Source organism: Hyla sarda, chromosome 11 (genome assembly GCF_029499605.1).
Source record: "Hyla sarda isolate aHylSar1 chromosome 11, aHylSar1.hap1, whole genome shotgun sequence".
NCBI lineage: Eukaryota > Metazoa > Chordata > Amphibia > Anura > Hylidae > Hyla > Hyla sarda.
In genome coordinates this window covers 53,716,327-53,743,633 of record NC_079199.1, presented here as the reverse complement: position 1 = coordinate 53,743,633, position 27,307 = coordinate 53,716,327, and the positions used below count along the sequence as shown (strand labels likewise).

General features: G+C 43.6%; 2 protein-coding genes across 7 annotated transcripts in view; one reads left to right on the top strand and one right to left on the bottom strand.

Moving 5' to 3' along the window:
• Window positions 1-1,440: 1,440 nt before the first annotated feature.
• Window positions 1,441-21,921, bottom strand: BAG5 (BAG cochaperone 5). 5 transcript variants are annotated; one of them, XM_056545413.1, is made up of 2 exons: window positions 21,815-21,921; window positions 1,441-5,135 (listed from the first exon to the last, which is right to left on the bottom strand). In XM_056545413.1, exon 2 carries the CDS (start codon window positions 5,103-5,105, stop codon window positions 3,747-3,749), a length of 1,359 nt encoding a protein of 452 aa, XP_056401388.1. In that variant the 5' UTR covers window positions 5,106-5,135; window positions 21,815-21,921; the 3' UTR covers window positions 1,441-3,746. The 5 variants fall into 5 exon arrangements, with proteins under 5 accessions (XP_056401388.1, XP_056401386.1, XP_056401387.1 ...); XM_056545411.1 differs by lacking the exon at window positions 21,815-21,921 and adding an exon at window positions 21,653-21,792; XM_056545412.1 differs by lacking the exon at window positions 21,815-21,921 and adding an exon at window positions 21,506-21,643.
• Window positions 21,493-27,307, top strand: part of LOC130295106 (cytochrome c oxidase assembly factor 8) — a 30,075-nt gene continuing 24,260 nt past the window's right edge. Inside the window, exons 1-2 of one of the 2 annotated variants that reach the window (XM_056545418.1) lie at window positions 21,493-21,624; window positions 25,692-25,889. In XM_056545418.1, coding sequence (XP_056401393.1) covers window positions 21,610-21,624; window positions 25,692-25,889 — 213 coding nt within the window. In that variant the 5' untranslated portion in view covers window positions 21,493-21,609. Of the gene's footprint in view, window positions 21,625-21,868; window positions 22,004-25,691; window positions 25,890-27,307 lie in introns of those variants that run through there. The other variant, XM_056545417.1, reaches the window with a different exon arrangement.

Here is a 27,307-nt window from a genome sequence, read left to right as displayed (position 1 = left end):
GAGGACTAAGTCTATTATTATTTTCGGTTACTATAATTAATATAAATTTGTATAAACTAAGATTATATTCCTGTTACTTTCTCTATCATCTCCCTGTCACGGCCGGTGAACCTGCCCTGTGCATGTGTCGGCAGCTCCATGGAGACGCGTCCTTTTCCGAGCTGTGTCGTCACATGTTCCCGGAGCACTACGGGATTCGCGTGAGGAGGCGAGTTCTGTGACGCGTCTCCTGGAGCCGGAAGTCGCGGCGCGCGATGCGTCCTCAGGTGGCGGAGATAGGAAGGAGATACGGACCCCTATATAAACAGGTACGGTCACCCTGTTCAAACACCGTGACCCTGTGATCAAGCTGAAAGCAAAACGCGCGTTAGGGGAACTTTCTGTGTGACCCACAGGTATTGTGTGCGGCTCTGGTGGGACCCTTTTCTGTTTTGGGGGGGGCACCGTTTATTGCCAGTCCTTAGATGCATCCATCTGACTGTGTATTTCACAGTTACAGATATTATTAGGCCTATTGGGGGTATGTGCAATTGATTCTGATATATGACTCATGCAACTTTGCGCCATGTTTACATAGACTGCAGCACCTTTTTGCAGGGACCTTTTTCTTTTGCAACAATATACCCAATTTGAGTACTTACCTGATGTGCCTGTATGATTTGCATTGCACTTTATAATCCCGGGAGGAAAACTATCCTTCCTCCACCCAGTAGTTTCTGCCATTTTACCTGTGGGAATCTTTTGTCATGTTTGTTTTGTGCCTTTTTTATGTATGTTTTTGTGATTCATACAATATTTGATTCATACAATTATTTTTTGTTTAAGTCTACCATTATCTTTATAGGAGTAATGTTTGATAAATCTGGTGAATCTTAACACTGTGTTGTATAAGTTTAGACTAGCTATATAAATTGGCTTACTTTATTCCAAAAAATTCCCAATGTGTAACTCCAGCTTAGATCGGACATAGGGGGAACTTACTAAAACTGTGCAATTCTTATGTGGAATATGCCAGATTTAACACAGTGGTCCAGGCTGGAGCAGGATTTAAAAAAATAAAAATAAAAAAAAACAGTCCTGCGCAGGACTCTAGTTGCATAGGGGGAGATTTATCAAAACCTGTCCAGAGGAAAAGTTGCTGAGTTGCCCATAGCAACCAATCAGATTGCTTCTTTCATTTTAAAGAGGCCTTTTATAAAATGAAAGAAGTGTTCTGATTGGTTGCTATGGGCAACTCAGCAACTTTTCCTCTACAAAGGTTTTGATAAATCTCCCCCATAGTCCTCTGACTTTAAAAACCCAACCAGAACTGAGCTGAAGGTGCACAGGGTTTTGCCACGTTGTCACAATTGGTGCACCACCACAAAGCACATAGTAATCGAGGAAGTTGGAAAACTCCACAAAACAAAACATAACATACAGAACACACAACAACAATGCTGCAGGAAGAGCATAAATGCTTAAATTTTATTGAACTTGTATAACAAGAAAACCAAGAAAGAAGGACACCCATCAAAGCAATGCTTTTTTTTAATGACGGATATGCCAGGACAGCTGCTGGTTCCAGTTAAGCGGGAAAAAAAAAAAAATACAATCATTAATAGACGGATTTGCACAATAACGCTGCAGGCCATACAATAAGTCAGCAGCTGTAAGGAGAGAGGACATTAACATTCTTTTGTTGCCAGTCAATTTTTGTTGCTGTTTTTAATGCTCAGCGCCTCTCTAGAGTACAACGTGGTGCAACATGCTTTCCAAGAAAATACAATTGCCAAAACTAAGTTCTGATATGAAGAATCCTCACTGGCAGGCTGATATTGCCTTCACAGATTTGTTTTGTTTTTTGCACTTTTTTTTTAAATTAAAGAAACACTTCAAAAACACACCATGCAATATGGGCACAATTTGTGCTATGGAAAAATCTCCTAGTTACTATTTGTATTGTGATATGCTGCCTGTGTGGTCCTATATGCTGGTGAATGGTTAGGATTTCCAGGAACACAGTTCCCTTTAAATTAGGGTATTAGTAATGAAGTTAAACTAGTGGTGAAATAAACTATTACCTAAAATTTTAAGAAAGGGTCTGCCTTTTTTCAAGAGACAGTGGGATGGATTTATTAAAACCGGTGCAGAAGAAAGGCAGACCCGTTGCCCATAGCAACCAATTAGAATACTTATTTTTAAAAAGACCTCTGAAAGATAAAAGAAAATCTGATTGGTTGCTATGGGCAACTGGTCAACTTTTCCTCTGCACAGGTTTTAATAAATCTCCCCAAGTGACTCAAAGTGGTCATCCATGTGGAAAAACACATCTGATTCCTTACAAAAACAGCACCACACCTGTCCTCAGTTTGTTTGTGGCATTGCAGCCCAGTTCCATTAAAGCAAAAGGAGCAGAGGTGTAATACCACACATGAACTGAGGACAGGTGTGGTGCGGTTTTTGGAAGAAATCAGCTGTGTTTTTCTAATCCGGGATAAACGAATGGTACTGACTCAATGACAGCCAATGGTGATACAATTTCTACCATAGATAACCCTTAAAGGATTACCATGCATTAATCACCATAAGATATGTAATAAATGTGTGATTGCTGTGACCCCCAACAATCACTAAAATTGGGGTCCCGGGAACCCATTCCAGAGGAGTTTAAATGGAGAAAACATTCATGTTGCTGCTGATAGATGTCAAAGAAGGAAAAGGGGGGGATTGACACATTGTCATATAGTTTCTGCTTAATAGTAAAGAAAATAAAAATGCGTGCAAAATTGCAAAATTGATAACAAGTAAAGAAGAATGTGATACTTCATTCCCTAGCTGGAGGATATGTAAAGTTCTATGGGATGGCTGCAGACAGCATAGTACAGACAATGGCCACTGCTCCATTCAAACTCCTACAGAACAGGGAAAAGGAGGCACAGGACAAACATTCTAGTGATCATTTCAGTGGGACCCCCAGCAAGAAACATTTGTCACTTCTCCACAGGACAGATGATATATTTATAAGGACACCATGCAGTTAGACCCTCTTTTCCCATCTTACGAAACAACAGACCTGAAAAGAAGCAAATGTTTTTGCTGTAAATAATGGAATGACACGATTCCATATGGGTTCTGCTTAATACTAAAGATAAAAAAAAACAACAAAAAAAACTAAGAGTATACAAGACTGTAATGCTCCATTGTCCCTCTGGAGTTGTTGTAGGGAAATTAAAACATTGCTGCTAGGTTCCCTACAGATCGCATCTGATTGCTAAAAGTGACCAGATTTTTGTGGAGGGATCCTTCTAACAAAAAGGATTCATTCCTCTACATCAGCTACATACTGGCATCTACAGAATAATAGAACTGAACAAAGGAAATATTCAATCAATAAAGTGCAGGCAAAAACTCATGTCGCAAATTACAGCGATTGATCAGACAACAGAAAACTGAGGGCTTATTAGCTAGAACCCATTAACTACCAAGCCCCAAGTTCCCTAAGCTTCTTGCCAAGTGCTAGTACATAGGCTACTACTAGCTTTTTGGATAGGTTATCACTATGCGTCTCAACCATACATGTGTGGGAATGCTTCTTTGGAAGAATATTCATAAAGGCAGGAAAAAAACACCACAATGTTTTATATAGACAATATGGTTTTACACCTTTAGCTTTGGTGAACCAGTCCGCATACATGTAAAAATGACCACACATTTTATTTCTTCCTACAATCATAAATTGTATAAGAGCTTCAGCAAACACAAGCCTAATATTCCCATTCATCTGTTTTCATGTCCAGATAGCTGAGGATATTATTGGCGAACTTTACTGCTTGTTTTCGTGCGGTTTTAGAGCGTTCATCCCCTTGTGAATCAATGGCATCTAGAGCGAGTAGTTGCTTGGTGAGAAGCTCTTCTAGCAGCTTGTAATTTTTATCTGCTCTGCTGCCATCAAAGGACAGGACCTCTCTCTGAAGCTCAGAGAGGCTAGCCAGAACTTTCCATACAGCGATGTGAGATGGGTGTTCTGGGCTGACGGGATCACCAATGTTGTGTCTCCTTTCAAGAGCCTCCTTGAGGTCAATGTATGTGATGACAGTCTGTACCTCCACTACTGCTCTCCTTCTTGCTTCTCGAATGCAAGGATTCTTAGCTACACTCACTTCGTCCAACTGGGCAATAAGACTCTGAAGTTCAGATTTGGTTCCCAAATGAATTTCAGATAAATTATGTTGCCTTTCCAAGAGTCGGGCCTTTATGTCTGCCAGATATTTTCGAATGGTTTCTATCTGGACTATGGACTGGTTCTTGGCCAAGTCATAAGCACTGGTGAAGTGGGCCTCCTCTTCAATGTCCAGATATTTAAATAAGCTGTTTATTTCTTCAACTACCTCCTTTCTGTATGTCCTCACTTCTACGTGGCCAGAAACATCTAAAGCATCCAGTTCAGCTATGAACCCAGAGAGTACACAAGATAAGTGTCTGTAAGTTTCACAATCATTTATACCAGCAAGAAGAGCGATCAGACTGGCACGGGTCTTGTTGACTTCGCACATGATAGAGTTAATCTTAGATATACATGGATGAGCTTCAGTGGAGAGGGGAAGAGCCAGCACCTGCTGTTTCAAACAATTTTCTAGAATTTCTTGTATAGCAAGCACTTTAGTTAAAGTACGGTATCTGGCTTTTCTTAAAGAAGCTTTTCCCTCTGTCTTGACTTGTGTAAGTCTCATAAGTATATTCTGAATGCCTTCTTCAAACTCCTCTGTGACACATCCTCTACCTCCATATAAGGGACCTATTTGTTGAGCCACAAGATTCTGCACCTCCTTGAAAATCTTCTCAATTGCCAGGCGACAAGGATGGTTTGCTGTTTTTTCTAATTCTGCTAGAAGCCTCTCCACCTCCTCGGTTGCTCTCTTCCGGGCCTGCTGAATGTTCCCCTTTCCTTCTGTGTCTATACATTCAATCTCAAAGAGCTGTTTGGTCAGAGCTTTCTCTAACTTTTTGTACTCCGGGTCGCTCTGTAAGCCACTGAAGCTAGCCACATTCTGCTCAAGTTCTTTGACTTTCCGCTGGATCTCCTGAAGAGCTGTGATCGATGCATGTTGGTTACCCATATCCATACTCAGATAATCCTTTGTTTATAATCTAGACTGGAAGAGAAAAAACAAAAACTGTTTTCAGTAATGTAATAATCACATATTATTGCTTTCATTTCTATTACTTTCTCAATCTTAAACACTTTCAGTCAGTGATGGCAAATATTTTTTTGCCAGTCCAAGAGCTGACTAGGCTTGAATAGTGGCAGCACCATAACTTCTGTACCCCCAATACTCGTCATATGCAGGGCATTATTGACAGAACACCAACCAATGAGCATACACTTGTTTGTCAGCTGATCGCAGGGTTTAAAAATCCTTGTTTATTGGCTGCAAATGGCTGCCCAATATTAAGCAGTGTAATAGGCCGAGTAAATTATCTATATTAGCAGTGCTAATATCGGAAGCAGTCAGATTGTGTGATACAGGCCTTACTTAAAAGATGAATTTTCCTTTCCCATGGTCGGTGTGACACTTTTCATTGTGAAGCAGTGTTCAGACAGGATCCACAGATTATCTATATTTACTATTACTCAGAAAACCACTGTATCGTTTTGGATCTGGAGTTGTTGACACAAAAAAAAAAAAAAAAAGAAGAAAAAAAAAGAAATAAAAAAAAGGAATAGCTTCCATGAAGGAAATGCCCTGTGTAACACATATTGGGAAATACCGTCCGCATCCAAGCCATGAAGTCATTCTCTGGCTATGTTCTCGTTTCCATAGGAGACTCCATCAGGGGTGTTTGTCTGCTTCAGTTGTTTGTGCTGGGTAACAGCACTGTATGCAGCATTGGAAATGATGGGAGCTGCCAGAACCTGTAAAACCTGACAGTCCCCATTGACTTTTAATGGGGTCAATCAGAGAATGACATATGAAGCCAGACCGATTGAATACCTTGCCATGTTGTAGGTGTGAACAGAGCTTTAGTGTCTTGGACCATGGCTCCACTTAAAGGGGTACTCCGGTGGAAAACCAATTTTTTTTAAATCAACTGGTGCCAGAAAGTTATACAGATATGTAAATGACTTCTATTTAAAAATCTTAATCCTTCCAGTATGTATCAGCTGCTGTATACTACAGAGGAAGTTTTGTTTCTTTTTGGAATTCTTTTCTGTCTGACCAGTGTTCTCTGCTGACACCTCTGTCCAAAGCAGGAGTAAATCCCCACAGCAAACCTCTCCTGCTCTTGACAGTTCCTGATATGGACAGAGGTGTCAGCAGAGAGCATGTGGTCAGACTGAAGACAATTCCAGAAAGAAAGAACAAGAAATACAACCTCCGGTGGAGCATACAGCAGCCGATATGTACACATTAGATATATGTTCACTGATCCTACTAATTTCAGCAGGAATGGACACTCATCTAATGTAAACAGCAGCTTCCTGACTCTCCCCTATTGACAGATGCTGGGGGAGAGAAGGATTTTGCATGATGTAGGATCTAGAAATGGCTGCACCTAACCTAGGTTCTCCGAAGTTTTCTAATTATATTGAACCAATGAGAACACAATGGCATATTAAACACAGAATGCTTCCTTATCTGATCTCCCAGCTTAAAATCAGGGAATTTACCAGCCGCAACCAAGCCGACCATCAATAGCTGCGGCGGCCTCTCCACAGTGGATACAGTATTATAATGCAGAGTAAGAGTGTGCTTGATTGGAATCTGACTGCGGTGATGAGCTCTTAATCTGCAGGCTATGACTGCGGCTAACCCTTAGTACTGCATCATACAGTACACAGAGCATCAAGAACAAGCTGTTCCCCTAACAAGCCAGGACAGGATGGTCTGCACCTTATTGAAGTTACATAGCTGCGAGGGGAGTCCCAGGGGGAGATTGTATACAAGCTATGGCAGTTCGATGCCCTTAGTCCTTCAGATAATCCCCAGTAGGTCAGGCAAACGTGTGGCTCAGCACAGCCTTATGTCTAATACAATCGACTTCAACTCTATAGCCCCTTCAATGTCAGGATTGTGGAGGGGGGGGGGGGGGGTCCCTTAGTTCAAACCACCGCCGATTGTATAGTAATGGAATATCCTAGTGATACGTCATCATTTTATCAGAAGACCTGGTTCGGTCACACCAGTATGATTTTATTTTAGAGGGTATAATATAGGAGCTTCCATAGAGATCAATAGAACATAAGCACTAGCTGCTAATTTCTAGAAGGGCTGCAACTAACAATTATTTTCATAGTAAACTAGTTGGTCGATTATTTCTTCGATTATTCAGATAAAAGAAAAAAAGGATTGAGGACCATGGAAGAGTTAGCGGAAGGACGGAAGGGAAGGGGACAGCACCGTGAACAGTTAATGGGGGGAAAGAGAGGGTACAGCACCTGAAGAGTCAACAGGGGGAAATAGAGGGGACAGTACCTGAAGAGTTAACAGGGGGAGAAGAGAGGGGACAGTACCTAAAGAGTCAACATGGGTAAAGAGAGGGGACAGCATCTAAAGGGTTAACAGGGGGAAAAAAGAGGAGACAACAACTGAAGGGCTAACAGGAGACAACAAGAGGGGACAGTACCTGAAGGGGTTAACCTATGAGCAAGCACCTCACTGCAGGGGAGAAGGAGCAGTTCACAGACCTAAGAGATGGCTGTCCTCCCTGCACCAGGAAGATCTGTCACTGCAGGGAGGATGGATATTGGACAAGAGGACGCCAGCGATGTCAGGACCGAAGGCTTCTTGTGACTGGAGGTGCCAAGAAGAAGGAGGTGGCACCCCTGCACTCCAGGCAGAGGTCGCTGGCCAGCAGCACCTTCAAAAAGGTACCCAGAGGTACCGAAGGGTAAGGGGAGACAAAGGGGAACATGTAGGGGCAAACTGAGGGGCTAAGAGGCAGGGGAAGAGGTAGTAATAGTGGGTATGCTATTGGTTGCTAGGCCCCACTACCTGACTTGCATTGAGGGGGCGTGTGACATCACACGGGGGCTGAGTCGTGACATCATGATACTCCGACCCGTGGTCATCACGCTTCACACTCCAAGCCTCCAGCGCTGCGGAGTGCTCACAAAGGTGGGTGCGGAATGACAAATCATGGGGGGGCCCCAGATCAGACATCTTATGCCCTATCCTTTGGATAGGGGATAAGATGTATTAGGGCCAGAGTACCCCTTTATCCCCTTAAGGATTCAGCCCATTTTGGCCTTAAAAGGGGTACTCCGGTGAAAAACTTTATTTTTTTTAAATCAACTGGTGCCAGAAAGTTAACCAGATTTGTAAATCACTTCTATTAAAAAATCTTAATCCTTCTTGTACTTATTAGCTGCTGAATACTACAGCGGAAATTCTTTTCTTTTTGAAACACAGAGCTCTCTGCTGACATCATGAGCACAGTGCTATCTGCTGACATCTCTGTCCATTTTAGGAACTGTCCAGAACAGCATATGTTTGCTATGAGGATTTCCTTTTACTCTGTGCAGTTCCTAAAATGGACAGAGATGTCAGCAGAGAGCTCTGTGTTCATGATGTCAGCAGACAGCTCTGTGTTTCAAACGGAAAATAATTTCCACTGTAGTATTCAGCAGCTAATAAGTACAGGAAGGATTAAGATTTTTTAATAGAAGTAATTTACATATCTGTTTAACTTTCTGGCACCAGTTGATTTAAAAAAAATAAAAAAGTTTTTCACCGGAGTACCCCTTTAACGACGCAGGACGTATATTTACGTCCTGCGCCGGCTCCCGCGATATGAAGCGGGATCGCGCCGCGATCCTGCATCACATCGCGTCGGTCCCGAAGCTAATCAACGGCCGGGACCCGCGGCTAATACCACACATCGCCGATCGCGGCGATGTGCGGAATTAACCCTTTAGAAGCGGCGGTCAAAGCTGACCGCCGCTTCTAAAGTGAAACTGAAAGTGACCCGGCTGCTCAGTCGGGCTGTTCGGGACCGCCGCGGTGAAATCGCGGCGTCCCGAACAGCTGACCGGACACCGGGAGGGCCCTTACCTGCCTCCCCGGTGTTCGATCGGCGAATGACTGCTCCGTGCCTGAGATCCAGGCAGGAGCAGTCAAGCGCCGATAACACTGATCACAGGCGTGTTAATACACGCCTGTGATCTGTGTAAATGATCAGTGTGTGCAGTGTTATAGGTCCATATGGGACCTATAACACTGCAAAAAAAATGTAAAAAAAAAGTGTTAATAAAGGTCATTTAACCCCTTCCCTAATAAAAGTTTGAATCACCCCCTTTTCCCATAAAAAAAATAAAACAGTGTAAAAAAAATAAAAAATAAACATGTGTGGTATCGCCGCATGCGTAAATGTCCGAACTATAAAAATATATAATTAATTAAGCCGTACGGTCAATGGCGTATGCGCAAAAAAATTCCAAAGTCCAAAAAAGCGTATTTTGGTCACTTTTTATACCATTAAAAAATGAATAAAAAGTGATTAAAAAGTCCGATCAAAACAAAAATCATACCGATAAAAACTTCAGATCACTGCGCAAAAAATGAGTCCTCATACCGCCCCGTACATGGAAAAATAAAAAAAAGTTATAGGGGTCAGAAGATGACATTTTTAAACGTATAAATTTTCCTGCATGTAGTTATGATTTTTTCCAGAAGTGCGACAAAATCAAACCTATATAAGTAGGGTATCATTTTAACCGTATGGACCTACAGAATAATGATAAGGTGTAATTTTTACCGAAATATGCACTGCGTAGAAACGGAAGCCCCCAAAAGTTACAAAATGGCGTTTTTTTTTTCAATTTTGTCGCACAATGATTTTTTTTTCCGTTTCGCCGTGCATTTTTGGGTAAAATGACTAATGTCACTGCAAAGTAGAATTGGTGACGCAAAAAATAAGCCATAATATGGATTTTTAGGTGGAAAATTGAAAGGGTTATGATTTTTAAAAGGTAAGGAGGAAAAAACGAAAGTGCAAAAATGGAAAAACCCTGAGTCCTTAAGGGGTTAAGGACTCAGACAATTTTATTTTTACTTTATCTTTTTTCCTCCTCGCCTTCAAAAAATCATAACTTTTATCTTTTCATCCACAGACTAGTATGAGGGCTTTTTTTTTGCGCGACCAGTTGTCCGTTGTAACCATCACTCACTTTACCATAAAATGTATGGCGCAACCAAAAATATACTATTTTTGTGGGGAAATTAAAAAGAAAACCACAATTTTGCTAATTTTGGAAAGTTTCGTTTTCACGCCGTACAATTTACGGTAACATTTACATGTGTTCATTATTCTTTGGGTCAATACGATTAAAATGATATCCATGATAACCTACTTTTCTATTACTGTTGCGCAAAAAAATAAAAAATAAAAATTTAAAAATCGCTAACTTTTTAACCAAATTAGTACATTTAAAATCCCTCTATTTTGAAGACCTATAACTTTTTCATTTTTCCGTATAAGTGGCGGTATGAGGGTTCATTTTTTGCGCTGTGCTCTGTACATTTTATTGATACCATATTTGCATATATAAAACGTTTAATACATTTTTTATAATTTTTTGGGGGAATAAAAGGTTATAAAAATCAGCAATTTTGGATTTATTTTTTTGCGTTCATGTCGTTCACCGTACGGTATCATTATATTTTAATAATTCGGATATTTACGCATGTGGCGATACCAAATATGTTCATATATATATATATATATATAATTTTTTTTATTTTTCTATTGTTTTACACTTTTTGGGGGTGAAATGGGGAAAATGGGACAATATAAATTTTTATTGGGAGAGGGGATTTTTCAATTTTTTTTTACTTTTATTTTTAAACTTTAATAGTCCCCATAGGGGACTATTTATAGCAATCATTCGATTGCTAATACTGTTTAGTGCTATGCATAGGACATAGCACTGATCAGTGTTATCGGTCATCTTCTGCTCAGGTCTGCTCGATATCAGACCAGAGCAGAAGATGCCGGGAAGGCAGCGATGGCTGGTGAGGATGATCAGATCTCCGCAGCAGCGATGCGGGTGATTCGATCATCCATTTTAGTGACCGCAGCTCTGCAGATGCCGTGATCTGTATTTATCATGGCATCTGAGGGGTTAATGGTGGACATCTGCGCGATCGCGGATGTTGGCCATTACTGGCAGGTCCCTGGCTGCTATCAGCAGCCGCGACCTGCCGCGCATGACCCAAGCATCGCTCCTATGCTTGCGGTTATGTAAAGGACGTAAATGTATGTCCTGGTACGTTAAGTACCACCTCACCAGGACGTACATTTACATCCTGAGTCGTTGAGGGGTTAACATAGAAAACATTATAGACTGATTGATGACTAACCAAGGTGTCGCCTGAGCTCTGTTGTGGTCAGACCAAGGGCAGATACATATTGCCTGTATTCATTCAATGTAATATTTTGATCTAGCTCCATCTAGCTATCAGTATGAGGATCTAATCCCTACAAACCTGAAGGTGACCGAACTGTAATAAGGATCGGGATGAAGATCTGCTGAGCAGGCATTAAACATGATATTACTAGTATTGGAATGCGATGAATGATCTTAAACAGCCGTCATGTCGGAAAATAAAAGCAATGTAGATACTGTAGATGCTTTCTAACTTACCTGTGAAAAGTGACCTAGGAGTCCTCCAGAGGATGTTTTAGAAAGACTCTCAGAGCTTAATGGACCGGATCTCCCCCTCAATGTCATTTGTTCCCCCTTAAAGTGTTGTGTTCCAGGTGTGCGCGGGGAGACGGAGTGCAACTGTTTACTGATTCCAGGTATTCAATGAACGTTTCTAATGTGAACAGGGTGAGGCCTCAGTTAGGGCGGAGTAATATTATTTTAAGAAGTACATTTGGTTAAGTCACTGTTGGAGGAAGAACCTTTCAGAATTCAACGTTCTGTAGCTTCAGAAGCCTAGCATACCACTAATAATAGTCTCCCAAGTGTTTCCTAACAGTAGGAAGCTCTCTCCATAAGATTGTCTGACAGGGTAATGTGAAAGGGGTATTCCAGGCCAAAATTTTTATATATATCAACTGGCTCCGGAAAGTTAAACAGATTTGTAAATTGGCTATCCAGACGAAGGAAGCCGACAGCCTTCCGAAACGCGTCGATAGGTTTGTGGACCATAGAGGATACCGTAGTGACGTCACTCAGATCCAAATCACCTCCACCTGATTCACCTAATAGCGAGCGTGCAGGTAGGTTGAGACGCCACCGGCCGGGGCGCACTCCCACTGCCGTCAAACGCTCCCTTGAACTAACCGGATTACAACCAACGATTTCCCGGACTGAACTTCAACTCCACACTTGTTTACCAATCCAGGAAAACCTTTACTGAGGGCCCGCAACAGTGCTGACCGCGCAACAGGTACCCGCGGGAGATTTACCAGGTACGCCACTAAGTGTCATAATAGTAATCATCTACTCATACATATACTCCTATACTTTGTGGACATTCCATTAGCTTACCATACTCTGCTGTGACTATATTATTATTAAATTATACAGAGCGGAACGGTGCAAAGGGGCTTCATTTGCATTTCTTTTAAACCTCTGGAGTACCCTCAGGGAGAGCCCACAGCATCAAGCATCTGCCTCTACAATACCCATATAGAATCAGAAATACAACTCATGAACAGGTATTAATAAGAACGACACTGCTGAAAGTATTCATTATACTTTTCACCACAACTAGATTGTTTCATTCGTAGGAATATCACTCCTTCAGCCTACCACATCAGCCATTCCAACCACCATCGCTCGCACCAGCGTGACCGATCATTTAAAGGTAGACCATGTTTTACAGATAGAAGTTCATTTAAATTAATATGCATATCTTTATGTAATTCAGTCATTGCATTCCCAATTTTTTCGATCACCAGGTGAGCACTTCCTCACACCATCAACAGTATTATCCATATCATCAGGATCCTTCCCTCCTCTTACAGCAGCATCAGGTTAGTCCCCACCACCTAGCCATAATAGCCATAACAGATTTGTGTCTGATACAGCGCTTGCCAATTCAATAATTAGATTTGTAAATTACTTCGATTAAAAAATCTTAATCCTTCCAATAGTTATTAGCTTCACATATTTGGTATAGCCGCGTGCGTAAAAGTTTGAACTATTAAAATATATTGTTCATTATCCCGTACGGTGAATGGCGTAAACGTAAAAAAAATAAAAAAAAATAAAAAGTCCAAAATTGCTGCTTTTTTGTCACATTTTATTCCAAAAAATAATTCATAAAAAATGTATAAAAAGTAAAACTTAAGCCAAAGGGGTACTGATAAAAACTATAGATCATGACACAAAAAACGAGCCCTCATATCGCCCCATATACGGAAAAATTAGAGAGTTATAGGTGGTCAAATTAGGGCAATTTCAAACATACAAATTGAGATTTTTTTAAAGCGGTACAATTATAGAAAAGCATATAATCATGGGTATCATTTTAATCGTATTGACCCGAAGAATAAAGAAAACATGTAATTTTTACTGGAAAGTGTACAGCGTGAAAACAAAACCTTCCAAAATTTGCTAAATTGCGGTTTCCTTTTCAATTTTCCCACATAAATAATATTAGTTTGGTTGCGCCGTACATTTTATGGTAAAATAAGTGATGTCATTACAAGTACAATTGATGACGCAAAAAACAAGTCCTCATATGGGTCTGTGGATGGAAATATAAGAGAGTTATGATTTTTAGAAGGCGAGGAGGAAGAACGAAAATGCAAAAATAAAATTGGTCTGGTCCTTAACCCCTTAAGGACATAGGGCGTAGGGCGTATCCATACGCCCCCGTTTCCAAGTCCTTAAGGACCGAGGGCGTATGGATACGCCCTGAGCATTTCCGGCCCCCGCCGCTAGCCGGAGGGGAGCCGGATGCCTGCTGAAATCGTTCAGCAGGCATCCCGGCATATCGCCCAGGGGGGTCATTATGTCCCCCCATGTCGGCGATTGCCGCAGATCGCTGGACAATTCAGTCCAGCGATCTGCGGCGGATTCCGGGTCAATCGGGTCTCCAGTGACCCGGAATTACTGGCTGATCGGGGCCATCAGAGAAGGCCCCGAACAGCCAGAGCCAGCAGGGGTGAGGTGGCACTGGTGCCACCTCACGATCGCCCTGATTCGTCGGCCTGATTACCGGCCGACCAATCAGGGCGCCTGCTGCGGTTGTCACTCCCGCAACCCGCTCCGCCCCTCTTCCCGGAGGACGTGAGCGGGACGTGCACCCCGGGTGCTGGGGACCCCAATCCCCGGTGTCCCTGTTGGGATCGGGGCCCCAGGAGCGACGGCGGCGGCGAGGGACTGACCTGTGTGGCGGCATTGTGGAGCAGCAGCAGGAGGTGAGTGACAGCCTCCTGCTGTTGCTTAGCAACAGCTCCCAGCATGCAAAAAGGGCATGCTGGGAGCTGTAGTTATGCAACAGCAGGAGGCAGACCACCACAACTCCCAGCATGCCCTTATGGGCATGCTGGGACTTGTAGTTTTGCAACAGCTGGAGGCACATTTTTCTATGGAAAAGTGTACCTTCAGCTGTTGTATAACTACAACGCCCAGCTTGCACAATCAGCTAAAGTGCATGCTGGGAGTTGTAGTGGTGCATCTGGTGGTTGCATAACTACAACTCCCAGCATGCCCGTTGGCTGTCGGTGACTGCTGAGAGTTGTAGTTTTGCAACAGCTGAAGGCACACTGAGTTAAGTAGCAAACCAGTGTGTCTCCAGCTGTTGCATAACTACAATCCCCAGCGTCCCCAGCCAAAGTAGTATGCCTCCGGCTGTTGCATAACTACAAGACCCAGCATGCCCTTCCGCTGTCCGTACATGCTGGGGGTTGTAGCTTTTGCAACAGCTGAATGCACACTGGTTGCAAAACACTGAGTTTGTTACCAAACTCAGTGTTTCACAACCTGTGTGTCTCCAGCTGTTGCAAAACTACAACTCCCAGCATGCACTGATAGACCGTACATGCTGGGAGTTGTAGTTTTGCAACAGCTGGATGTTTCTTTCCCCCCCCCCCCCCCCAATGTGAACGTACAGGGTACACTCACATGAGCGGAGGATTACAGTAAGTATCCGGCTGCAAGTTTGAGCTGCGGCAAATTTTCTGCCACAGCTCAAGCTGCCAGCGAGAAACTACTGTGAACCCCCCGCCCATGTGACTGTACCCTAAAAACACTACACTACACTACCACAAAATAAAATAAAAAGTAAAAAACACTACGTATACACATACCCCTACACAGCCCCCCTCCCCTCCCCAATAAAAATGAAAAACGTCTGGTACGCCACTGCTTCCAAAACGGAGCCTCCAGCTGTTGCAAAACAACTACTCCCAGTATTGCCAGATAGCCACTGACTGTATAGGCATGCTGGGAGTTTTACAACAGCTGGAGGCACCCTGTTTGGGAATCACTGGCGTAGAATACCCCTATGTCCACCCCTATGCAAGTCCCTAATTTAGGCCTCAAATGCGCATGGCGCTCTCACTTTGGAGCCCTGTCGTATTTCAAGGCAACAGTTTAGGGCCACATATGGGGTATTGCCGTACTCGGGAGAAATTGTGTTACAAATTTTGGGGGGTATTTTCCGCTATTACCCTTTTTAAAAATGTTAAATTTTTGGGAAAACAAGCATTTTAGGTAAAAAAAAAAAATTTTTTTTTACATATACAAAAGTCATGAAACACCTGTGGGGTATAAAGGTTCACTTAACCCCTTGTTACGTTCGCCGAGGGGTCTAGTTTCCAAAATGGTATGCCATGTGTTTTTTTTTTTTTGCTGTCCTGGCACCATAGGGGCTTCCTAAATGTGGCATGCCCCCAGAGCAAAATTTGCTTTCAAAAAGCCAAATGTGACTCCTTCTTTTCTGAGACCTGTAGTGCGCCAGCAGAGCACTTTTCACCCCCATATGGGGCATTTTCTGAATTGGGAGAAATTGGGCTTCAAATGTTGGGGGGTATTTTCTGCTATTACCCTTTTTAAAAATGTAAAATTTTTGGGAAACCAAGAATTTTAGGTAAAATTTTTTTTTTTTTTTACATTTGCAAAAGTCGTGAATCACCTGTAGGGTATTAAGGTTCACTTTACCCCTTATTACGTTCACTGAGGGGTCTAGTTTCCAAAATGGTATGCCATGTTTTTTTTTTTTGCTGTCCTGGCACCATAGGGGCTTCCTAAAGGTGACATGCCCCCCAAAAACCATTTGTCGCTCCTTCCCTTCTGAGCCCTCTACTGCGCCCACTGAACAATTTACATAGACATATGAGGTATGTGCTTACTCGAGAGAAATTGGGTTTCAAATACAAGTAAAAATTTTCTCCTTTTTACCCCTTGCAAAAATTAAAAAATTGGGTCTACAAGAACATGAAGAGTGTAAAAAATGAAGATTGTGAATTTTCTCCTTCACTTTGATGCTATTCCTGTGAAACACCTAAAGGGTTAAAACGCTGACTGAATGTCATTTTGAATACTTTGGGGGGTGCAGTTTTTATAATGGGGTCATTTATGGGGTATTTCTAATATGAAGACCCTTCAAATCCACTTCAAAACTGAACTGGTCCCTAAAAAATAGTGAGTTTGAAAATTTAGTGAAAAATTTCAAAATTGCTGCTGAACTTTGAAGCCCTCTGGTGTCTTCCAAAAGTAAAAACTCTTTTTATTTTATGATGCAAACATAAAGTAGACCTATTGTTTATGTGAACCCCAAAAAAATTATTTTGAATTTCCATTTTTCTTACAAGCAGAGAGCTTCAAAGTTAGAAAAATGCAAAATTTTCACTTTTTTCATCAAATTTGGGGATTTTTCACCAAGAAAGGATGCAAGTTACCATAAAATTTTACCACCAAGTTAAAGTAGAATATGTCACGAAAAAACAATCTCGGAATCAGAATGATAACTAAAAGCATTCCAGAGTTATTAATGTTTAAAGTGACAGTGGTCAGATGTTCAAAAAATGCTCTGGTCCTTAAGGTGAAAAAGGGCTCGGTCCTTAAGGGGTTAAGGCCAAAATGGGTTAAAAAAGCCGTATGGTACTGTCAAAGCATTGCATGTTTAGTGAAATAAAACTACTTTACAGCTTTGAAACCTGAGTTGGTACTGCTGTACATTTTGATGGTTGGGACAATGCCACAACTTCCAAAATCTAAGACTAGCCATAAATGTCAAGATGAGAATAAGGTCATGTTTACACGTCAGAATGTCTGCATGGAAAATGGGAATGCGTCGTCTCATAGATGGCAATGCAATCCGTGTGGAGTTTACAGAAAGAATGGACAGGTTCATTCTTTCTGCAGACCCCGGAGGTGGATGATTTTGCCGGGGGAATTCGGCAGTGTGGAATTTCGCACAGAAATTTCGACGTGTGAACATAGTCTAACCCTTAACCTCTTAAGGACCCATGACGTATGCGTACGTCATGAGTCCCGGTCCTGCGATATAACGCGGGGTCACACGGTGATCCCGCATTATATCGCGGCGGGCCCGGCGTCATAGTGAAGCCGGACCCGCCTCTAATAGCGTGCGGCACTGATCGCTGTGCCGCGCGCTATTAACCCTTTAGCCGCGCGCTCAAAGCGGAGCCGCGCGGCTAAAAACGAAAGTAAAAGTTGCCGGCTAGCTCAGGGAGCTGTTCGGGATCGCCGCGGTATAATCGCGGCATCCCGAACAGCTGTAGCACAGGAGGAGGTCTCTTACCTTCTCCTGTGCTGTCCGATCGCCGATTGAATGCTTCAAGCCTGAGATCTAGGCTTGAGCATTCAATCGCCGAAAACACTGATTGATCCATTCCTATGGAGATGGATCAATCAGTGTAAAAGATCAGTAAATGCAATGTTATAGCCCCCTATAGGAGCTATAATATGGCATAAGAAAAGTGTAAAAAAAAATCATTAACCCTTTCAATTATCCCTTCCCCTAATAAAAGTTTGAATCACCCGGCATTTCCAAAAAAAAAAAAAATTATGTAAATAATAATAAAAATAAACATATGTGGTATCGCCGCGTGCAGAAATGTCCGAATTATAAAAATATAGCGCTTTTTAAACCGCTCGTTCAATGGCGTACGCGCAAAAAAATTCCAAAGTCCAAAATAGCGCATTTTTGATCACTTTTTATACCACAAAAAAGTGAATAAAAAGTGATCAAAAAGTCTGATCAGAACAAAAATGGTACCGCTAAAAACTCCTCAAAGCGCCCTGAACACAGAAAAATAAAAAAGTTATAGGGGTCAATAGATGACCATTTTAAACGTATAAATTTTCCTGCATGTATTCATGATTTTTTTTGGAAGTGATACAAATTCAAACCTATACAAGTAGGGTATCATTTTAAAAGTATGGACCTACAGAATAAAGATAAGGTATCATTTTTGACAAAAAATGTACTGCGTAAAAACAGAAGCCCCCAAAACTTACAAAATAGTGTTTTTTCATCAATTTTGTCGCACATTGATTTTTTTCCCCGTTTCACCGTAGATTTTTGGGTAAAATGACTAATGTCATTACAAAGTAGAATTAGTGACGCAAAAATTAAGCCATTATATATAATTTTAGGTGAAAATTTTTAAGAGTTATGATTTTTTAAAGTTAAGGAGGAAAAATTGAAAATGAAAAAACGGAAAAAGCCCGGGTCCTTAAGGGGTTAAACATAGCAACAAGAGAAATATAGGGCCTCATTTATCAAAACCATCTCATAGTAACCAATAAGAGCTCTGATTTTATCACTGCTCTTTAAGAAACGAAAGCTGAGCTCTGACTTGTTGCTATGGACAACAAAGACAGTTTCACACTTTGGCCGACAGTTTGGAGTCTTATGTTTTTTTAAAGCCTGGAAAATTCTTTGACTTGTGCTACATTTCTGAATAGCCAGACATGTCAGTGCTATTGTGTCATGAGTGGCAGATGTCCCGTGTCCAATTGGAGTGTGTGTGGTGTGTGTGTGGTGTGTGTGCAGCACGTGTCCAAGTAGTGTGGGGGCACAACATGTGTCTCATGTGCAAGTGTGTGCAGCCCGTGTCTTGTGTGCATGCAGCATATGCCCTATATATAAGGAGTGTGTGTGCACAGCACGTGTCCGTGTATAAGCAGTGTGTGTGCACAGCACGTGTCCATGTATAAGCAGTGTGTGTGCACAGCACGTGTCCGTGTATAAGCAGTGTGTGTGCACAGCACGTGTCCGTGTATAAGCAGTAAGCAGTGTGTGTGCACAGCACGTGTCCGTGTATAAGCAGTGTGTGTGCACAGCACGTGTCCGTGTATAAGCAGTAAGCAGTGTGTGTGCACAGCACGTGTCCGTGTATAAGCAGTGTGTGTGCACAGCACGTGTCCGTGTATAAGCAGTAAGCAGTGTGTGTGCACAGCACGTGTCCGTGTATAAGCGGTGTGTGTGCACAGCACGTGTCCGTGTATAAGCAGTGTGTGTGCACAGCACGTGTCCGTGTATAAGCAGTAAGCAGTGTGTGTGCACAGCACGTGTCCGTGTATAAGCAGTGTGTGTGCACAGCACGTGTCCGTGTATAAGCAGTAAGCAGTGTGTGTGCACAGCACGTGTCCGTGTATAAGCAGTAAGCAGTGTGTGCACAGCACGTGTCCGTGTATAAGCGGTGTGTGTGCACAGCACGTGTCCGTGTATAAGCAGTAAGCAGTGTGTGTGCACAGCACGTGTCCGTGTATAAGCAGTGTGTGTGCACAGCACGTGTCCGTGTATAAGCAGTAAGCAGTGTGTGTGCACAGCACGTGTTTGTGTATAAGCGGTGTGTGTGCACAGCACGTGTTTGTGTATAAGCGGTGTGTGTGCACAGCACGTGTTTGTGTATAAGCGGTGTGTGTGCACAGCACGTGTTTGTGTATAAGCGGTGTGTGTGCACAGCACGTGTTTGTGTATAAGCGGTGTGTGTGCACAGCACGTGTTTGTGTATAAGCGGTGTGTGTGCACAGCACGTGTTTGTGTATAAGCGGTGTGTGTGCACAGCACGTGTTTGTGTATAAGCGGTGTGTGTGCACAGCACGTGTTTGTGTATAAGCGGTGTGTGTGCACAGCACGTGTTTGTGTATAAGCGGTGTGTGTGCACAGCACGTGTTTGTGTATAAGCGGTGTGTGTGCACAGCACGTGTTTGTGTATAAGCGGTGTGTGTGCACAGCACGTGTTTGTGTATAAGCGGTGTGTGTGCACAGCACGTGTTTGTGTATAAGCGGTGTGTGTGCACAGCACGTGTTTGTGTATAAGCGGTGTGTGTGCACAGCACGTGTTTGTGTATAAGCGGTGTGTGTGCACAGCACGTGTTTGTGTATAAGCGGTGTGTGTGCACAGCACGTGTTTGTGTATAAGCGGTGTGTGTGCACAGCACGTGTTTGTGTATAAGCGGTGTGTGTGCACAGCACGTGTTTGTGTATAAGCGGTGTGTGTGCATTGCACGTGTTTGTGTATAAGCGGTGTGTGTGCACTGCACGTGTTTGTGTATAAGCGGTGTGTGTGCACTGCACGTGTTTGTGTATAAGCGGTGTGTGTGCACAGATCGTGTTTGTGTATAAGCGGTGTGTGTGCACTGCACGTGTTTGTGTATAAGCGGTGTGTGTGCACAGCACGTGTTTGTGTATAAGCGGTATGTGTGCACAGCACGTGTTTGTGTATAAGCGGTGTGTGTGCACAGATCGTGTTTGTGTATAAGCGGTGTGTGTGCACTGCACGTGTTTGTGTATAAGCGGTATGTGTGCACAGCACGTGTTTGTGTATAAGCGGTGTGTGTGCACTGCACGCGTTTGTGTATAAGCGGTGTGTGTGCACTGCACGTGTTTGCGTATAAGCGGTGTGTGTGCACTGCACATGTTTGTGTATAAGCGGTGTGTGCACTGCACGTGTACGTGTATAAGCGGTGTGTGTGCACTGCACGTGTGTGTGTGTGTGTGTGTGTGTGTGTGTGTGTGTAGGGGGGTCAGGTGTGCAGCAGGTATGTGTTCCTGTATATTTCCTTTTCCATCTCTACTGTTGGAGACATGCCCCCTCCACCCCCCGTACACTGCATTCCGTCATCCACCAGGTGCACACTATAGCCATACATTCATATAATACAGGTAATACAAGGCCAGAACCAAAGTTGTCAAAATGTAGAGGTCCTCTCCACTATATTACACCGCAGTACAGACATTTACCAGTGGACACCAATGATGGGGGTTATGGTACAGCAGATATTCATTAAGGATGATAACATGTGGTTGTAGTGGCCACATTCACAATTATAACAATATGGATAATCATCTAGTCCCTGTGGATCTGATGGGCACATATGGGGAGATTTATCAAAACCTGTCGAGAGGGGAAAGTTGCTGAGTTGCCCATAGCAACCAATCAGATCGCCTCTTTCATTTTTAAAGAGGACTCTGTAAAATGAAAGAAGCGATCTGATTGGTTGCTATGGGCAACAGGGCAACTTTTTCTCTGGGCAGGTTTGATAAATTTCCCCCATAACATTGTAATCATGATGGGTATTTACTGAGGCACCAGTGTGGATACAATGGAGGAGCCGGTTATGAGCGGACACATCATCTCCATCAAGGCCACATCTATAGGATCAGGAGCAGCAGGTGTCTCAGCACTATGAGGCAATGCCAGGTACATGAGAACATGGCAGCTTACTAACCTGGGGGCGGGGCCGGGTCACCACACCTCCTCAAAGCTGCAAACTCTGCCACGCCCCTATTCGGGCTCCCGGAGATCCCACACAGTGGGCTCCGGGTCAGTGACGGGTCACCATGGCCCAGCCGTCTCGCTGGAAGAATCCGTCTAAGCACTTCCACGTTACCATGAAGACGGCAGGAAGTGACGTTCTGCCGTAAACCTGCGTATCGGAGAGCCGTCCCCGCCATCTTTGAAGGGGGTCATGGCGGCGTCATGGATTCGGGTGACCCTTCTTCGCCCTCAACCTGCACAGCGGCTGGTCTCCCGCGCTAGGCATTCCGGGGAACCCGACACAAGCGCCGAAACTGCCAAGGTGACGTCATTAATTTGTTTACGTCATTCATAGCCTATATTGCTGTTCGCTCCCAGAATGCTTTGCGGGTACAAGAGTGGCACTGCAGGCTAGAAACATGTGAGCGCTAACGTCAGTGGTAGATCTCAGCCTTAGGTGCTGACAGGAATGAATCAATGAGACAAGCTGTCTGGGGAAAAAATCATTTAATTGCCCGTAGTAACCAATCACAGCACAGCTTTATTTTTCTTGGAAAATGAAAGCTCTACTGTGATTGGTTCTTAGGGCAACAAGGACAGCTTTTCCTTTTTAAAAACCAATCACAGCTCAACTTAGATTTTTCAACAGAAGAGTGTAAAATTAAAGCTGAGCTGTAATTAATTAGAATAATAGATTTATTTTAGTGTCTGCCAGATAATTGGTGTAATATAGAGGAGGAAACCTATACCAGTTTATAGCAGCAAGGTAGTATGCCACAGCATATGCACACCAGACCGATTTAACCCCTTAAGGACCAAGCCCATTTTCACCTTGAGGCTAAGTTTCCACTTGTTTTTTTTTTTCTGGCAGTTTTTGGAAAACTGCCCCTTATGGATCCACTTCTGACTTTGGCTCAAAAACTGCCACAAAAAAAAAACAAGTGGAAACTTAGCCTAAGGACCAGAGCTTTTTTTGCACATCTGACCACTGTCACTTTACTCTGAAATGCGGTAAATAAATGTAAAAAAAAATACCAAACCACAGAATTGCAATTTTTATAATATCCCAGAAAAAAAAAGTTAAAAAGTCAGATCAATACCAAAATGGTACCGATGCAGAAAACAGATTATGGCGCAAAAAATGAGCCCTCATACAGCCTGGTATGTGGAAAAAAATAAAGCTACAGGGGTAAAAAAAAATGGCAATTAAAAAAATTCTAAAAAGTTCAGAATTTAAAAAAATTTGTAAAACATGACGTAAACTATACAAATCTGGTATTGCTGTAATCAGGCGGCCTAAAGTATCAAAATAATGTTATCTCAACCACAAGGTAAATGGCGCAGAAAAGAAAACCACCAAATCTGCAAAATTACCTTTTACTATTTCAATTTCACTTCACCAAATATATATATATTTTGGTTCAGAGAACAATTAAAAGATATCCTTATAGTAGGTAGTTTTGGCTATTATAGGGCGAGGAGGAAAAAATGAGAGCGTAAAAGCGAAAATTGGCCTGGGCAAGTGGATCATCATGAGGGACAAGAGACTTTGCTCCATTTTAGTCCCATGGACAAGTAGTTTTTTATAAAATTTCCACACCCCTGTACCTCCCAACCATCATGGATCCGGCGTGACAGTCCCGCTTTTGGGGTGATTTCCCGCCGTCCTGGAACGGCCCCCCTCATGTCCCGCATTTAACTGTAAATGCCTCTTACGAGGCATCTACAGTTAAATGTGTCGCTCGGTTAAAAGTTTGACAGGGTGAAGAGCCATCGGCTCCTCACCTTGTCAATCACTCTTGTGCCCCTGGCTACAGTAAACCAGCAGACACAAGAGGCAGGACCGTTCCTCTGCGTTCCGGCACTCGAGTGAAGTCATCAAACGCCGGAGCAGAGAAGAAAGAAGAGGCCATCATACGGAGGGAGCTGAGAGAGGAAGAGAACCCGAGCAGCAGTATGTATGTATGGCAGGTCTGGGGCGGGGTAGTGGGTTGTTGTTTTTTTCCTAATGGTGAAAGGGCCACAGGCAGCCACAGATTTTTCCAGAGGAAATGTAGCATTAAATAATGGATATTCATTAGATATTCAGATTTTTTTTTTTTTTTTAGCAGACAATGGGGGGGGGGGGTGGGAATGGGGGGGGGGGGATGGCAATGGGATGTTGTGACTGTTGGTACTGTTGCGTCCCTTTAAAAAAATAAAAATAAAATAAAAAAAACTCTTGCCAATTTATTCTCTGTTATAAGGCTTGTAAATGTATACATTAAGTGGGGGAACTGCCACCTATCTAATGTGGGGGAACTGCCACCTATCTAATGTGGGGGAACTGCCGCTTATCAAATGTGGGGGAACTGCTGCCTACCAAATGTGGGGGAACTGCTGCCTACCTGGGGGACTAACTGCCAAGTTAATAGGGGGGCTACCTACTATCTGCATAGGTTATATAGGGGTTTTCATAGAGTAGACAGCTATTAAGTGGATTTACCTACAGGGTCAACTCTCTCTGGAGGGGCCCTACCTACTCGGGTCACCTATTATTAAAGTTTGGGGCATTATTGGTTTTGGAAATATGTGGAGCCTGAAGTGTTTTTTCCATCAGGTTCTGTGGAGAGGAGTCATAGCTGAAAGAAATCATCGTGACTGTCTGGGCCGGATGAAGAAGAAAAAGGAAAGTGTTTGATTCCAATCAGAGAAGACGTCACCTGAGGTAACTGTATGTAATCTCATTTATGGCCTATTGTGGTAATGATGGGGGTTGTTGTCATTCACCTGATATAACTGTATGTAATCTCTTGTATGGTCTGTAGTGGTAATGATGGGGGTTGCTGTCAGTCACCTGATATAACTGTATGTAATCTCTTGTATGGTCTGTAGTGGTAATGATGGGGGTTGCTGTCAGTCACCTGATATAACTGTATGTAATCTCTTGTATGGTCTGTAGTGGTAATGGTGGGGGTTGTTGTCAGTCACCTGATATAACTGTATGTAATCTCTTGTATGGTCTGTAGTGGTAATGATGGGGGTTGTTGTCAGTCACCTGATATAACTGTATGTAATCTCTTGTATGGTCTGTAGTGGTAATGGTGGGGGTTGTTGTCAGTCACCTGATATAACTGTATGTAATCTCTTGTATGGTCTGTAGTGGTAATGGTGGGGGTTGTTGTCATTCACCTGATATAACTGTATGTAATCTCTTGTATGGTCTGTAGTGGTAATGGTGGGGGTTGTTGTCAGTCTTTCACCTGTATAGGAATTCCTCCTAAACTTAGATGACAGACTGACAACATTATTGCTGTTGAAGAGGTATTCTCATTCTGCATGTACTGGTGTGATGGGGCGTGGCTAGGGGTGTGGCCAAGTGATTAGTGGGTGTGGCTTTTCCCTCTTTGTTCTCAGCAAAAGTTGGGAGGTATGGTGTGTACATAGCCTAACATGGAAACTTCTTAGATCTTCTCAGATTAAGGGATCATTCATACTTCTTTATATGGCCCATCAGACTGGGTGCCAAGCAAGGGAGCCCTGCCCTTCAAGGTCAAATGCCCTAATAGGTCATGTAAAAATGGTTGTCCAGATGGGATATCACTCTGTTAATTTGTGTTAAAGAAGAATTATATTCAGAAAATTATGTTTAATCATATTTAATCAGGGTTTTTTCACTTCATATACTTGTCCTGTAGTTGGTACTGTTGCTAAGTATTTTATTAAAAAACAAAAAAAACCTTTATAATTTAACATATTTGTTTATTTTAACCTAAGATTAAAATTATTAAAGAGTAATAGATATAAGTATATTAAGTATTCTAGTAAGGGTGGAGAATATTTAAGAGGAAAACCCAAAATATATTGCGAAAATGTTTTCCACTTTACCCTAGTGTTTTCACATTCTTCTGAATTTTACAGGCAATGCAAAATGAAGCTATTTCATAGTTTTAATATATCCTCATGTGACTGCTGAATATGAACCCATTTTATATTTACTGACAGTTTGTGTGTTGTTTTTTTTTTTTTAGGCTATCAGCTTCTGCCCACCTGTAGACTCCAAATACGATTGGGTTGGGCCTCCTGATCGATATTCCAATATTCGACCAATAAGATTCTTTGTTCCAGCAGATGAGTCTCCTTTAGAAAGAAAACTCAGAGAGTTGCGTCAGGAAACACAAGATTGGAATCAAAAGTTTTGGGCAAATCAGAATCTAACCTTTATTAAGGTAAAAAAATGCTTTGTGAAAATTTAAAGGGTTACTATAATGTATATTTTTGGATGAAAAAATGCTGCAGTAATTGCCTGTGTGTCTTTAGGCGGAGACAAAATACAGGAAGTGAGAGCAGGACAAGCAGGGCTCTGTGCAGACTCCTGCCCTGTCAATCATCCTGCTGTGTGAGTCGGGGGCATGTGACAGAGCCTCAGTGCGCAGAACCCTGCTTGTCCTCGGTGCACAGAACCCTGCTTGTCCTCGGTGCACAGGGCCCTGCTTGTCCTCGGTGCACAGGGCCCTGCTTGTCCTCGGTGCACAGGGCCCTGCTTGTCCTCGGTGCACAGGGCCCTGCTTGTCCTCGGTGCACAGAACCCTGCTTGTCCTCGGTGCACAGGGCCCTGCTTGTCCTCGGTGCACAGGGCCCTGCTTGTCCTCGGTGCACAGGGCCCTGCTTGTCCTCGGTGCACAGGGCCCTGCTTGTCCTCGGTGCACAGGGCCCTGCTTGTCCTCGGTGCACAGGGCCCTGCTTGTCCTCGGTGCACAGGGCCCTGCTTGTCCTCGGTGCACAGGGCCCTGCTTGTCCTCGGTGCACAGGGCCCTGCTTGTCCTCGGTGCACAGGGCCCTGCTTGTCCTCGGTGCACAGGGCCCTGCTTGTCCTCGGTGCACAGGGCCCTGCTTGTCCTCGGTGCACAGGGCCCTGCTTGTCCTCGGTGCACAGGGCCCTGCTTGTCCTCGGTGCACAGGGCCCTGCTTGTCCTCGGTGCACAGGGCCCTGCTTGTCCTCGGTGCACAGGGCCCTGCTTGTCCTCGGTGCACAGGGCCCTGCTTGTCCTCGGTGCACAGGGCCCTGCTTGTCCTCGGTGCACAGGGCCCTGCTTGTCCTCGGTGCACAGGGCCCTGCTTGTCCTCGGTGCACAGGGCCCTGCTTGTCCTCGGTGCACAGGGCCCTGCTTGTCCTCGGTGCACAGGGCCCTGCTTGTCCTCGGTGCACAGGGCCCTGCTTGTCCTCGGTGCACAGGGCCCTGCTTGTCCTCGGTGCACAGGGCCCTGCTTGTCCTCGGTGCACAGGGCCCTGCTTGTCCTCGGTGCACAGGGCCCTGCTTGTCCTCGGTGCACAGGGCCCTGCTTGTCCTCGGTGCACAGGGCCCTGCTTGTCCTCGGTGCACAGGGCCCTGCTTGTCCTCGGTGTACAGGGCCCTGCTTGTCCTCGGTGTACAGGGCCCTGCTTGTCCTCGGTGCACAGGGCCCTGCTTGTCATCGGTGCACAGGGCCCTGCTTGTCCTGCCCTGCCATCAGCAACCGTGACGCACGGCTAATGCTTGACACTGCCGATTGGGCTGATGTCCGGCATTAACCCTATAGACGCTGTGATCAAAGTTTATTGCTGTGTCTAAATGCTGTAAATCCTGTTTCCGGCTAGCTCAGCGGA

Bases quoted from the DNA above. Each gene is read 5' to 3' on its own strand.
- BAG5 (XM_056545413.1), bottom strand. From the start codon at position 5,105: ATGGATATGGGTAACCAACATGCATCGATCACAGCTCTTCAGGAGATC.